The sequence below is a fragment of the Crotalus tigris genome, unplaced genomic scaffold, assembly GCF_016545835.1.
Source record: "Crotalus tigris isolate CLP2741 ecotype Arizona unplaced genomic scaffold, ASM1654583v1 scf7180000017568.13789103, whole genome shotgun sequence".
Lineage (NCBI taxonomy): Eukaryota > Metazoa > Chordata > Lepidosauria > Squamata > Viperidae > Crotalus > Crotalus tigris.
The window spans coordinates 794,689-808,922 of NW_024096479.1; the positions used below are offsets into that span (position 1 = coordinate 794,689).

At 38.3% G+C, this 14,234-nt stretch overlaps 1 protein-coding gene across 2 annotated transcripts in view; it reads left to right on the top strand.

Annotated features, from left to right (window-relative positions):
- The window catches only part of FAM117B (family with sequence similarity 117 member B), a 46,063-nt gene extending 36,422 nt beyond the window's left edge, over window positions 1-9,641 (top strand). For both annotated transcript variants that reach the window (XM_039354651.1, XM_039354660.1), the window contains exons 5-8: window positions 220-363; window positions 1,016-1,241; window positions 2,257-2,377; window positions 3,864-9,641. In XM_039354651.1, the coding sequence (XP_039210585.1) occupies window positions 220-363; window positions 1,016-1,241; window positions 2,257-2,377; window positions 3,864-4,182 (810 nt within the window). In that variant the 3' untranslated portion in view covers window positions 4,183-9,641. The remainder of the gene's footprint in view (window positions 1-219; window positions 364-1,015; window positions 1,242-2,256; window positions 2,378-3,863) is intronic.
- Window positions 9,642-14,234: the final 4,593 nt, after the last annotated feature.

The following is a 14,234-nucleotide window of genomic DNA, read 5'->3' on the forward strand; positions in this document are numbered from 1 at the left end:
GTAGTACGGATACTTTTATGTATCCACATTTCTATACAGAATTCAAGGAACAAAGATTATAAATACAAAAATGTACAATAATAAAATTATACATATCATCTAAAATTCTCCAAATAAACCAGATGCGTTTTGTTATTATAATAAAATAGATAATTTGATTTTCTTTTCTAAATTATATGATGCAACCCTGATTTTCTTTTACCTCTATTGGGTTTTCAGGCTCCAGTCCCAAAGAGCATGCTGGTTCCTGTGATACCAATAGCTAAGTCAAGTGGATCCCGTTTCCGTAATAGCATAGAAGGGCTGAATCAGGAGATTGAAATAATCATAAAAGAGACTGGAGAGAAAGAAGAACAACTTATTGTGAGTATATTTGTACTCAAACAGGCCTTCAGATAAGGAGAGCTGAGTCCATCGTGCCTATATATAAGCATATCTTGGTATACATGAGCATATGGAGTATGAAAGAGAACTGTTACATCAAGACCTGTATGGGGAAAATATAATATTTAGAATTATGACATTCAGCATCCATAGATAAAGCCAGGAATAAGCATCATTCCTACATACCAGAGTCTTATCACTACCCCTGTTTCATATTAGCTTTACCCTTTAATTTGGATTTCTCTGAAATTATAGTTCTTCTTGTCTAAACTTGGGAACTGTATTAATGTCAGTAATAACAGAATCTTAAACCAGAATTAGGCCTTTATTTCTAGTTAACACACTTACATTGAGCCTTGTTTTCTTGTGGAACATAAGGAGGAACAGTGGTTGCATATGTGCATGAATTGGAGCTCTGAAGGGCTTCTTTATGAGACTCCCAATCCTTATATTTAGTTCGGTTTCCTTTTTTTGGGGTGGGGGACCTGAAGAATAACTGATTTTCAGTTGAAGAGCTTTTATTGTTGGCAAAGCAATAAAATCGTCTTTATTTTTCATTTTATTAAAGTCACCAGACAAGATTAATAGTGTGTGGTGTGTAAGAGGTATGTAATATGTTTTTGTTCGACAGCCACAAGATATTCCAGATGGGCATCGAGCGCCACCTCCTTTAGTGCAGCGTAGCAGCAGTACTCGCAGCATTGACACACAGACTCCGGGTGGAGCAGAGAAAGGCAGTAACAACAGCAGCCGATCTCAGTCTATTTCCCCTAGCTCCTTCCTGGCTATCTCCAATGAGGGCAGTGAGGAGAGCCCTTGCTCTGCAGACGACCTGCTTATGGACCCCAGAGATAAAGGTATTTCCTGAAAAGTGTTCCAGTGCTTTCCTTAGAGGGGAAGCTCTAGGGACTAACCCTTCAATTAAGAAACCTTGTTTGTTTCCTGGGTATTTGAGTTACAGGCCAAAATTCACAGTTTCTTTTGTCAGTGCAGGCAAGGTATTTATCACCTGCCAAAGGGAAGCTCAACTTTGAGTCATATCATAAATGACTTTTCAAAATGTTTCCAGTTTCCTGTGCTGTATGAAAGTTTTAAGCACAGGATCTTGTGGGCTAATAGAACTACTTTTTTCATGGGGGGGGGAGAGAAATGGGGGAATAGTTTATTCTTCATTATTAGAAGTGGGAAAAGTTGTATTATTTTAGCTGGGGTTTTTTGGGTAATCGTTCCTCTGTTGCCTACCAGTTTAATTTTATATTTTGTTTCTTTGTACTTAATGGAGGTATATAAATGTTTAAAAATAATTCATATAAGGAGTTGATTGTTTTGATTTGTTTTTACTTAACATGCATATACATATCTAAGTAGACTCAAGAAGGTGAAGAAGGGAGATGGAGGGGTCATAGAAAATCGTAAATTAAATCACATTTTTTAAAGCAAATGAATCAATGTCTGCCACCTGGATAGCTATGCCTTTGTTTAGCTGTAGGGTTAAATGCTGCCAGAGGTAATAGTTCAGCTGTTACATGTTGATGAGCAAAATGCTTATATAGGTCAGCCGGTAGGTCTGTGCTTTTCACCAGTCCAAACTTGACTAATGATCAAGAATTATGTAAGTGATCATCCAAAACATCTGGAGAGTACCAGATTGCTTATCTTTGTATAACAAAAACCATGCAGACAGTAAGAAACTGCTTTATGCCAGGTGATCAGGCTTTTGTTTGCCTTTTAACATTGTTAATCAAGGAGTATGAGAAATGCAAAAATAATCTCATATGCATGTTGCAATATATGTGTGTGTGTGTGTGTGTGTGTGTGTGTGTGTGTGTGTGTGTGTGTATATATATATAACTGGCACTTTGCTCACTACAGAGAATGGAAACAATTCTCCTCTACCCAAATATGCTACATCACCAAAGCCCAACAACAGCTATATGTTCAAACGTGAACCTCCTGAAGGCTGTGAGAAAGTCAAAGTTTTTGAGGAAAGCTTGTAAGTTGCTATGATCTTCATAATTTTTTGAATCATAATATTTCACTAGGCGCCTGGTTTCTAAACTTTGAAGGTATAGCCTTATGCTTAATGTTTCTTACTTTTTGGGGTAAAGGAGGACATATCTATACATGTAGCTTTGTGTTTGTTTTGGGGGAGGGTTATAATTATTTAAAGCAGTTCCTAGACCACTTTTCAGAAAACAGGGATCATTCCTCCTTCATATGCATTTTGCAGAAATGTATTGACAAAATGCCTTTTGAATGTTTCCCTTTTTTTGAGATCTGCTGAAAACCTAAAGCAGTGTTTCCCATTTTGGTAACTTCCAAGTATGTGTACATCAGCCCCCAGAATTCTCATCAATGGCCCATTGATTTCTGGGATTTTTAAATCCACACACCGGAAAGCTGTCAAGGAACCATACCTCATTGGATTTAACGTGTCAATGCAGAGCTTTCTGTGTGCACTTTCTTTGGGAGGCTGTGGCCCAATAAAAAGATGACAACTAAGAATAAGATAACTGATGCTTCCAGATATGATAGAATCAAGGGTAGCCAACTTTGGCTTCTTTAGAGTTAGAGAGGAAAAAGAGACTGGTCCTTAGATAAAAGTAGTCCTCAACTTAATGACAATTCATTCAGCAACATTACAACTGGTCCTTGAAGTAGAACCATTGTAGCATTCCCATGGCTGTGTGATCAAAATTTGATCAGCCTTCCCGCATTTATGACTGCAGTGGTGCTTTAACTCACTCCTCACCTATCTCCCTCTCATCTATGCCTTTTTTGGCTCCTATGTTCTTTAGCCCCTGTCAGCCTAACTGATCTTTGCCCTCTTGCTCCTACTACTGACCAACCATATTTGGCCTGGCCCTTCACAAGGCAGCTGCTGGGCTGCACAAGGCTTTCTTCCCAAGGTCATCATGCACAGACCTGGGGAAGATGCCTGACATAGCCAGTAGCTGCCTTGTAAAAAGCCAGGGCAGGCAGCAGCAGGAGCAAGAAGATAAGCAAAGGTTAGCTGGGAGGCGGCGGACAGGGCGGCAGGGGCTTCGAAAGGCAGGGTGGCAAGGGTAATTGGCTTGGGCAGCGTTGCTGTTGGGGCTTCCCAGGATGCTGAGGCTTTGTGTCACTCTATTGAAATGCTGTGACTTTGCACTGCACAATTGCATCACTTAGCAGTAAAAATTCTAGTCCCAATTGTGGTAGTAAATGGAGGACTACCTATTGTATAATAGGTGTGCCAACATGTTTTGACTGCTTTATAAATAAACTTGGAGATAAAATTGCTACTGTATGTGGCAGTATTTCCTCCCCCCCCCCCATTTGTGGACAACTCTCATTTCGTTGGGACAAAAAGAGAAAAGTATTTCATGCTATGTCATACCACATACTGTAAACTTTAGGTAATTCCTTGCAGCCTTTAACTTTGCTAATCTTTAACTTCCAAATGTTAACACCCTGTGGCGTTGTTTTTCTGTTTGTAGGCCAAAACCTTTGCATGAAATTCCAGCCTTTTATTGTCCTGACAAGAATAAAGTTAACTTTATTCCTAAAAGTGGCTCTGCCTTCTGCCTTGTCAGCATTCTCAAGCCCCTTCTTCCCACACAAGATCTTACACTCAAAGGTGCTACTCATAATCTGACCGTCACGACTGGTATGACCCCCACGCTGCTGCAACCTCTTTCCATGGCCTCCCTTTCTGCAAACACAGACCAGGAGCGGCTCTCTCGTGGAACGAGCAAAGTAATATCACAGATGCCTGTGCTCCAGCAGTCAGGACATAGCGAAGAAACTGAAGGATAAGCTCTGCGTGGCTGTTTGGGGGGAGGGGGGCGGTTATGGAAACAACTGTGATTAAACTTTCCAGATGACATCTCTTTACATCACAACAGACGATCGTTCCATAAACAGGTCATAGGTAGTATCATATACACCCTGCCATGAATGCCAGCCTTCTGTGAGATCTAGGAAAAAAAGGAGCAGCCGAGAGCCAACTGCATTTGTCTTGGGATGATTCAGGTGCAGACTCTGAGCATGCTGCTTTGGTACCGTAAAGAAGGGAGATCTCCACAACTCCTCACAACTGGAGGGACCTCTTTTTTTTTTTTTCAGATACTTTACGTTTCAGTGTAAACTTTTGAGTTTGAACAATGAAAAAGACATCCCAACTTTTCTTAGCAGAATATCTGTTTTCAGGAGAAAAAAAAAAGGAAATCATTAATTCATATGAAGATAGTATTTACAAATGTGCATTTTTATTTTTATTTTTTGAAATTTCATCAGGATAATTGCACTTTCCTTGCTACATCTTTTTCACTGGGACCAATGGATTGAAACTTTTTCAGTATTCTGTCATAAGACCAGCTGATTTTGCTCCTTTTCCCAGATTAGCGTAACATCGTTCAGACAAAGAAGAAAAGCAATATTGTCACATGCTGAAGGGCAGGGGAAGGGGAAAAAAGCACATGTGTGGAATTTCTTGTCTGAAAATAGCATTTTAGTGCACTTCAGCTAATTATGTCGTGATTTATTTCTAATGTTGTATTTCAGGACATGTTTCCATCCTTTTTTCCCCAGAACGCCAACTAACTGTCACAACGGTGCCTCTTGGGACAACTTAGTTTTTTATGTTACTGTCAAAATCTTGAATTGCCTTTGGCATATATACCTGATTCTATCATGTCTTGCCACTATACTATATAAACCCTATAGTCATATGATCTTAAAGGGGCCATGCATGCATGGTGGTTTTTGCTTGTCAAAGTACTGTTTTGTGGGTCTGTTGAGGGTAATAGTTTGTCAGGCATGATATTGTTGAAGCAATTTATTTCAATGGACATGTCTCCTTTTGGAGTAGCAATATTGTTAGGGTGTTAAGCTAAGAACCTTTTTATGCTTTCATTGATGTGGCCCATTTCATTTTTAGTGCTTTTTTTTTAAAATGAACTATACTTATGGAAGAATTGAAGATAAGAAATTTCTGTTGTTACGTTTGCTTGTGAAAGGGTCTGAGCTAATAATGGATAGAAAAGTGTATTTACCAAGCTGATTAAATGACACAAGATAGAGCAGTTGGGGGAATAGTTAGAAAGAAGTTACATTTAGAAAGCAATATATTCTGGTATCTTTAAGTAAACAAAAGTATCATAGCAATGTAACCTAATTCCAGACTGGCAGATAAACAGACATAGCAGCATCAGCATGTTTTTGATGCAGTGTTAGTTGGAAATGGACCACATCCACCTCAAGTGGATCTTCCATTTGTTTTGCTGCATTAGTAATACAATATTTTAAATAATTACTCCTACATTGTTTGGCCTCTTGGTTCTTGTTAAAAATAATCAACTGAGTAAAAACTTGCATTTTGACTTACCCAGGTAGATGGTTGCTTTGTCCACTTAACAGCATAGGTTCTGATGCAGAAACGCTAATGCTATAATAGAGTTGTTCGTTTTTAAGGTACCAAAACACTTCTTTGCATTTGCTACCATAGAAGCCCCGTTCTGGTATTTCCTGAACGCAGGGAGGGGAGAGAGGAGACTGCACTTATAGAGCCCTCTTCTCCGCCAACTTTCTCCAGCCTGACATATCAGTAGAGGCTCTGAAAGATAGCTGGACTTGCATGCAAGATCACGTATGTTGTTAATGTGATCTTGCATTCTGCTGTAGTCCATTCCTAAAGCAAATGAGGAGCAGTATTTGCTTTTATGGTACATGAATGTACCAGAATAGAGCTCTTCCAACTTTTTTTCTGAACATATGGAGGTTTGTGAGAATAGAGATGACATTATATGCCCAGGTCTGTTTTCTCTCCACTGGTCCAAGCAAATGCATGAAGGGGCTGGACAGACAACACTATCCTTGTGGAAGTCTTTTTAAAGTATTATTTGATTGCTGTTGTATTTTGATCCTATATTGTATTGCTTTATTTTTATTTCTGTTTTATTCTGTATTCAGATATTTTAGCAGAGCAAAATAGTCTTACACCCATTCCACAGTCTTAAATTTGTGGGTCATCTAGATTTACTCTATGAAACATTTATAATGGGAGAGCTAAGTATTTCTTACTTGACTTAAAGGTATTTTAATTTTAGTTTAAAGCAGATGTAGGTTGTGTGAGAGAACAGTATCTTGCAAAAAAAAAAAAGGCATTGCTCAAACAATGTGAAGCCTCTTTTACTGCTAGACACATATGTGCATTCTCAAAATGTTTAATGCTCCAGCTTTATGAAACAAGAGCGTTGGGTATATTTGTGCAAAAGGATATCTGCACTTTATATCAACTCTTGTTGTTTCATGTTAAGGAGCAGTTTAGATTTGACAGATTGTGTCAAATCCTTCAGGGGATTTGTGGAAATATTAAAGGGCCAAATTGCAATTAGGAATAATGAAAAATAGTGGGTCTTTGAACCCAAAACACTTTGTTTTCATGAATCTGTGTAAGGTGTGTTCAAGTTGAATATATTGAAATCTTTTAGACATTTTTACTGTCCTCATTGATGCCAGAACATCAATGTGTTAGTAGACATTTGAGGCTGGCCTTCAAATGCACATTTAAAAAACTGACACTTCAACTTTTATTAAGAGAACAGAAGGTATTTAGCCCCTGTGATTGTAATAAATTAAGGATTTATATGTCATCACCAGCAAGGGCTTGATTAAAATATTTCCATTTTTATGCAGTGAGAGGACTCAATTGATTTGCAGCCACAAGATGTTAGCTCATAGCAACCATAGTTTTTGTTTAAAATGGCAGTTTTGATGTTTCTTCAAACCTCATATTAGCTGTCTGTGTGGTAAGTTACCCTTCTGTGGTATGCAAGCATTTAAGCTAATGATTTCAAGAGAGGTAGGAATGATAAAGTACAAGGAAATTTGTAAAAACAAGGCAGAGAAGTCGGGACTCTTTTCCACAGTCAGAGGCATTGTACTTCCAAGTCACTTGGAGAGCTCCAAGTATTCTCTCTCTTCCAAATGCAGCTAAAGAACTTGGGAGATTGTTGAGAAGCATTTTCCAGGGGTTGGTTTGAGAAAGAAGATGGTTTCTTTGCCTTTTATGATTCATGGTTAATAGTTCATGAGGCCTACTATCTATTTGAAAAAAAAGAGAAAGGATAATTCCTCTTATTCCTAAAGGCAGTCCCCAAAGTGGAACGGGGTGTTCTTCATGTACCCTTGGCCCTTGCTCTCTTTTGTCGGAGAGCTGCCAATATTCCCTGCTTGCAGTCACGGGAGTACATCTTATTTTCACCCAGCGTGTAGAGAAGCAGCAACATTGAGAGAAGGGGAGAAGAAAAATTGGGAAAATGAAAGAAAGCAAAATAGATTTAAGGACAGGTTTCAAATGGCAAAATGAGATTCAATGAACAACACATAAAGGAAGACACACTTCTTTCTTTATCTCTGTGCCTCTTTGCAAGTTAGTTAAAAATGTATACTACATGAGTTGCAAGTTTTTGGAGTTGAAAATCAAGAAAAAGACAGAAAAATAGTGGCCTGTTTAATATAGAAGTTGTTTGCTGACATGAAAATTGAACAGAAGTGGTCATATGGCAAAGATTCCTGAAATCTGTCAAAAAAAGAATCATTGTATCCTGTATTTGGAAATAGAAATTACAACGTCGTAATGTAACATGTGAAGACATTAAAAATCTAATGTCTTCAACTGATTTGTGATCATGTTCAGTGTAGCATATAACAAAGTGCATTATTAAGAACTGACTAAATATTTGCTGACTATTTTCTACACATTGGTTATAAAAGATAAGAGAAAAGGGGATTCTTGCCAGATCAAAATTCATCAATAGGCCTGCTCTGGACTGTAGTATATAGTTTATTTCCATCACCAACAGAATAAACAATGATATGGAGAACATTGATATTGCTTTGTACACCCTAATAATATTCTGTTCATGTTTTTGGAGTGCATTTAGGGAAAAGAGGAAACCTTAATAATGAGAAGTCTAAAGATAGCATTGAATTTTGCCTTGGTGGGTTGTTTGTTACTCTAAGGCAGGGGAGTACTTTAAATGATACAGATAGCAAAGTTCTGCCCTGCAAAGGCCTTGGAGAACAATGCAGGTATTCCTCAACTTATGATCACAATTGAGTCCAAAATTTCCATTGCTAAGCAAGACTTAAGGTAAGTTTTACCCCATTTTATGAGCTTTCTTGCCACAGTTGTTAAGTGAATTGCTGCAGTTGTTAAGTTAGTAACAGTTGTTAAGTGAATCTGCCCCCCCCCACTAACTTTGCTTATCAGAGGGTCACAAAAAAATCTCACATGACCCAGGACACTGCAGCGGTCATAAATATATCCCAGTCACACAACCTACAATAGTCATAAGTGTGAAAAACAGTCATAAGTCACTTTTCTCAGTGCTGTTCTAACCAAATAGTCATTGAATGGTTGTAAATCAGGGACTACCTGTAACAAATTGCATATATACTTAATGCTTACAACATAAGATGCTGCAATTTTTACTTCAGTTTGCACCAATGCTAGTCATCATAGAAAAAAAACATTATTTCTGATGACGTGGTTGTCTGCTTATGTAAGCTATTGGTGACTTGAAACTGGATCCTATAGAGAAGTTTTGTGGTTGATTTTCACGTGAAGGTAGCTGCACCACTTGACTAGACAGCAAGTTTGAAGATTTTTATGTTTTATAGTACATACTTCAGCATAAAACTATTCAACTACACTTGTGGCTAATTGAAGTCATACGTAGAATATCAAAAAACATCAAAAAGATCAAATTACTCTCTGTGACTTCCTGTCTCTGTTTCTCTCACACACATGAATAACTAATTTTCAAACGTGAGTTAGTGAGCAGGAATGTTTTTATGAGTTCTGGTTTCAAATGCCAATAAAATGTTCATGAAGTTGTATCTTTCCTCCCACTCTACTTCTACCTAAATATTGTATAAGTAACCTCTTTACAGCAGTTCACTGCCAGTAGTATGGGGTGTATTTTCCTTCCAGGTTCATCTTTTCTTGCTAGAGCCAGTACTAAGGATAAAGGTGTTACAGCTATGTGCTATAATTGCAAAGGCCAATTATGTTTGAATATGTAAGATTTTTTAAAATTTTTCTTCTCAGTGCACACTGGTGTGTTTGGGCATTTGTTTTTCTATTGTTTTTATTTTAATGATTGATGTACAATATGTCAACAAGAAATTTTATTGAATTTTTTTACAAAAAAAAATGTTTTCCTCACCTTTATGGAACTTGTACACTTTCAATAAATACTTCAACAAAATCATGTATTGCTTCTGTTTTTTCCTCTGTTTGGTTATAACATAATACAGAAATCTGATTTTGCTTACTAGAAGGTTTAAAACGACTGAAAAACTGAGGGGTATTTGTCAAATTGCTTTATCCCCACAGAAACACTGGTGTAAACTTGTTTATTTTAAAACAATTAATTAAAGTAATATTTAAAGATTTTCAAAAGTTACTTATATTGTAGAAGTTTAATCAATTGTTTGACATGGATATTGTTCTTAAGTGAGCTGAATTCATGCTCTTTCTCTGATGAAAACCCTGAACAGCCTTCTCTGAAATGAGTTCAGACTTGGTTGCTTTAAAGATGAAATACGAAGAATGCACAATGTGTGTATGCTAGCTACATATTATTAAAACATTCCAGTCTGTCTATAACCTTCAATTGGGCAAAACAGTGCATCACGTGGCAACAGCTTTTGAATCAACATACCTCTAATGGGGTATGCTAACTTAAAGAATGAGTCCAAAATCCAGGACCCATTAATTTCATGGGAATTAAATTTGGCGTAATAGTGGCCACTTCAGCTTTGCCATGCTGCCGCAGTCAGCCATATTCAAGTGATCATTATTCCCAATGCTCCTTGCTGGCTTCCCACAAGGAAAGTCAAAGAGGAAGCCAACAGGAATTCGGAAGTTCTGGTTTTTTTCTTACCTATGGTCATTCTCCTTCTCTTTAGGTAAAGAAGTATGTCTGAAATGACCCAATAGATCATGGGTTGCCTGGTAATTTGTAATTACTAAAATGTGAAAGGAATTTTACTAACAGATGGACATTTTAAATAATCATAGTTATTTCTGTTTTCAGTTGCTTCAATATATTGTTGGCTCTTAGAATAAAAAAATCTTTAATTTGTTTTTTCCTAAAACGCAGTAGTAAAATATCAATTCTTTTAAAATATGTTTGTTAGAAAGCATATACTAAAATAAGCTATAGATTTCTAATGTGATCTTGATTACATAACAGCAAAAAGACTAAAATTGCAGGGGTGGCTTATATTTTGAAGTGGATTTTGTTTACATCATGACAGATACTTCTTGCTACGGATAACTGTAGCAAGAAGATGTTTATCTATAAATAACTTGCTCTTAGGTGGTGGCACCACAGCTGGGGAGCAAGTCAAATAGCTAGACTTTAAGGAGAAAACCCTACACAATCTCTGACATTATGAAATTAAGGTTAAATTCAGCAAAAGAAAATGTATTGGAGGAGTTACTCTTTCATCTTTTAAAAAATCCCTTTAAAGGGAAAAGTTGAAAAATCTTTGAAGTATCTGCATTGCCTTGCATTATCTACTGTGCATTCAGAAAGTATTCAGACCCCTGCCGCTTTTGTCAATTTTGTTATGCTGAATGTAGATTACTGTATGTGAGCGTGTCCCTCAGCCTATGTAATTCCTAAATTGATTCTTGAGAAATAAAAATGTTAATGGCCCCAGACCAGTGTTTTGTTTGGCTAAGGAACAATCTCAACTGCTGGTTTTTCATATATATTGTACATACATATGTGTAGATGTATGTGCATTATTTGACTTACCTACTATGTCAGTCATTTGGTGAAACTAGATTAACTCAAAATTCCAAATATGTGGGAGAATCCAAAAGGTTTTTCTGATTCTGGAAAAAAAAAATATGAACATCTCAGAACTTCTGAGTTTACAGAGTTTTTCCTCAAGCATATTGATTACAAAAAAAGGGCATGTTTGTTCTGCAAATAAACATATGTATAGATATGCATACATACAAGTGGGGAAGAAAGAATCTCAAGGGGAAAAATGCAAAGTATGCCAAAACACCTTTACCAATTTTTTTGTTTGCTACCTTTTCCCAAAAATAAAACCTTGCAGTGTTTGTATAAATATTTCTATATACATCCTCCAAGACAGAAACATCTTTATTAAATTACAAAACAACATTACTTGATCACTTGATCTACTAAAACAAATACTGTACTGCTGTGCTAATATTTGTTAAAGTACTTGACAACTCATTCTGGATTCTTAAGGGAGGTTTTTGCATGACAAGATGTGTTAAGTTAAAAAGTTAATTAACATGCAAGTACCACAACTTTACTTCCACATCCACCCCAATTTAGTGCTGCATTTTAATCAAGCTTTGTGGACATTTGTGTTGTCTGAACCTGAAGCAGCTGCAGTTTGAATTTTCCAGAAACTGGGAATACATCCAAGATTTCTTTGAATGTGAAGGAACAGTTTTTGGAAACCAAGTATGTCAGCCATTTCACGCTGGGATGTTAACGTTTACTTAATGAGCTGTGTGCAGTAGGGTGGGATCCAGAAATATTCTCTGCTAGAGCTTATTTTCTGACTGTTGAAATGTTGTGGTCAGATATGTTCTCTGCTGCTTCCTCAATCAGAATACTGGAGAAAGGTTGTTTTGGCTATATACATATTTGCCTTAAAAAATGTATAGCACCTCTTCAGCTTATGAGCACAGTTGGAACAGGCATTTTTGTCATAAATCATTGGTTCTTTCTTGAATCTAAGTAGATTCTCAGCCACAACTGGAGTTAAATTCTTCCTTCTAGCCATGTGATGTTTCCAGGGATTTTTCTTTAAAAAAAAAAAAACCTGTATGTTGAATTCTTCCCTTGCTTGTTAATTTCAAGGACCTTAAACTTTCTTTACTAGAAGAAGGCACCACTCCACATGCTATAGTGTGCAGCTGAGCAAACGGGCATTTCTAAAGTTTGCACTTGTTAAAAAGATACATGTTATAATCCAAAGGTCTGTGTGTATACACCATTCATCCTTGTTCCCTTTACCCAGTGCTGAAAAGCCACCAGGTTTGCCCAGCAGCAAGGTTTCCTAAAAGTGATCTATAAAACTTTGGGTGCCACGCTGAGAATTCTTTAGAAGACATCATGATTTGACTAACTTACGATTGTAGGAAAAAGTGGAACATTTATGAGATGTGCGGTGGATTTATATACAAAGGCACTAGCTGCAAAGAGTTTTCAGGCTTAAGCATTTCCCATTGAAACCATGTAAGGAAAGTTTGCTTTTGTGACTTCTCAGTTGGCACAAAAAAGATAGGCCTCTGTGCTGTGATGATTAGGATGTTGGTCTAGGGCAGTGTTTCCCAACTTGACAATTTTAAGGCATGAGGACTTCAGCTGGCTGTGGAATTCTGGGAGTTGAAGTCCACATGCCTTAAAATTGTCAAGTTTGGGAAACACTGGTCTAGGGCACAGGTAGGCAATCTTGGCTCTTTTATGACTTGTAGACTTCAACTCCCAGAATTCCTGAGCCAGCCAGGAATTCTGGGAGTTGAAGTCCACGAGTCATAAAAGAGCCAAGGTTGCCTACCCCTGGTCTAGGAGTAGGAAGATCCAGGTTCAAGGTCACCCATAGCCAGGCATCCTTTCACCCCAAACTACCTTCTATTGTTGCACTTAGAACAGCGGCTCTCAACCTGTGGGTCGCGACCCCATTTGGGATCGAACGACCATTTCACGGGGGTCGCCAAACAAGGCTGTCCGCCAATTTTTCCCCTTTTCTTTAGCTGTGCTACTCCCTCTTATTCTATTGGCTTTTGAAAACCAATAGAATAGACTCTATTCAAGAGACTCTATTCTATTGGCGTTCGAAAGCCAATAGAATCTATTGGCTTTCGAAAGCCAATAGAATAAACTCTCTTGAATAGAGTCTAACTCTATTGGCTTTCAAAAGCCAATAGGAATTGTCCAGGCTGTCTCTGCCCTGCTGAGCCCGCCAAAAGCCCCAGTCTGCAAACGGTGCTGCAAGGAAAGCTTCCCTCCCTGCTGAGCAACTACTAAAAGTAAGTAAAAGAGGGCCAGGGGTGGGAGGTGGGAGGCTGGTGAGTGCAGGGAGGGTTTCTGGCACGGGTGGGGTCCGGCAGGTGCCTTACCTGCCTGGGCTGGGCCAGCTGGTGGCCCAGCCGGTGGTCACCCTGCACCGTCGCTGCCCCTTGCCAGCTAGGCCTTGGCCAGCGCAGGGGGTGGCACCACGCATGCGCGGCGCTCCCTGTCAGGGAAAGTCCTCGACTTACCATCAGTTGCTGGTCGCAGCATTAAAAAGGTTGAGAACCACTGACTTAGAAGGATGTAAGGAGAGATCCCCTTGTAAGGGGGTTGGAGTACAATGGGTGATCAGTTCTCTAGGAGCCAGGCAGTTTTGCTGCTGATTTTCTCAGGCACTCTTCTCAATTAATTGGGTGTGGTTTTTTAACTTTAATCTGGGATTGGAGGATCCCTTCAGGAGGGGGGAAAAAGAACAAAACCCAAACTATTCCAATTGAATAGATTTCCTGCAGCACCTGCAAATGATGAATCTTCTGAGAAAAATGGTCAAAATATTAAAAAAAATGTGTCTAATTGTTGCCTGCTGCTTTGGTTGCCAGGTGACTGAGGAAATGCTTTGCATAATTCTATGGTGGTAGTTATTTTCTGTAAAGTAATATGATGACTAGGCACGTTTCTCCCTTCCTTCTGAAGGAAGGGAGAGGTCGTTGCTTCCTGCTTTCAAGCTTTCTATCAAGACCATTAACATTTGGAGACAGCGGCAGTTGGCTCTTGTAGTGTGCCCTT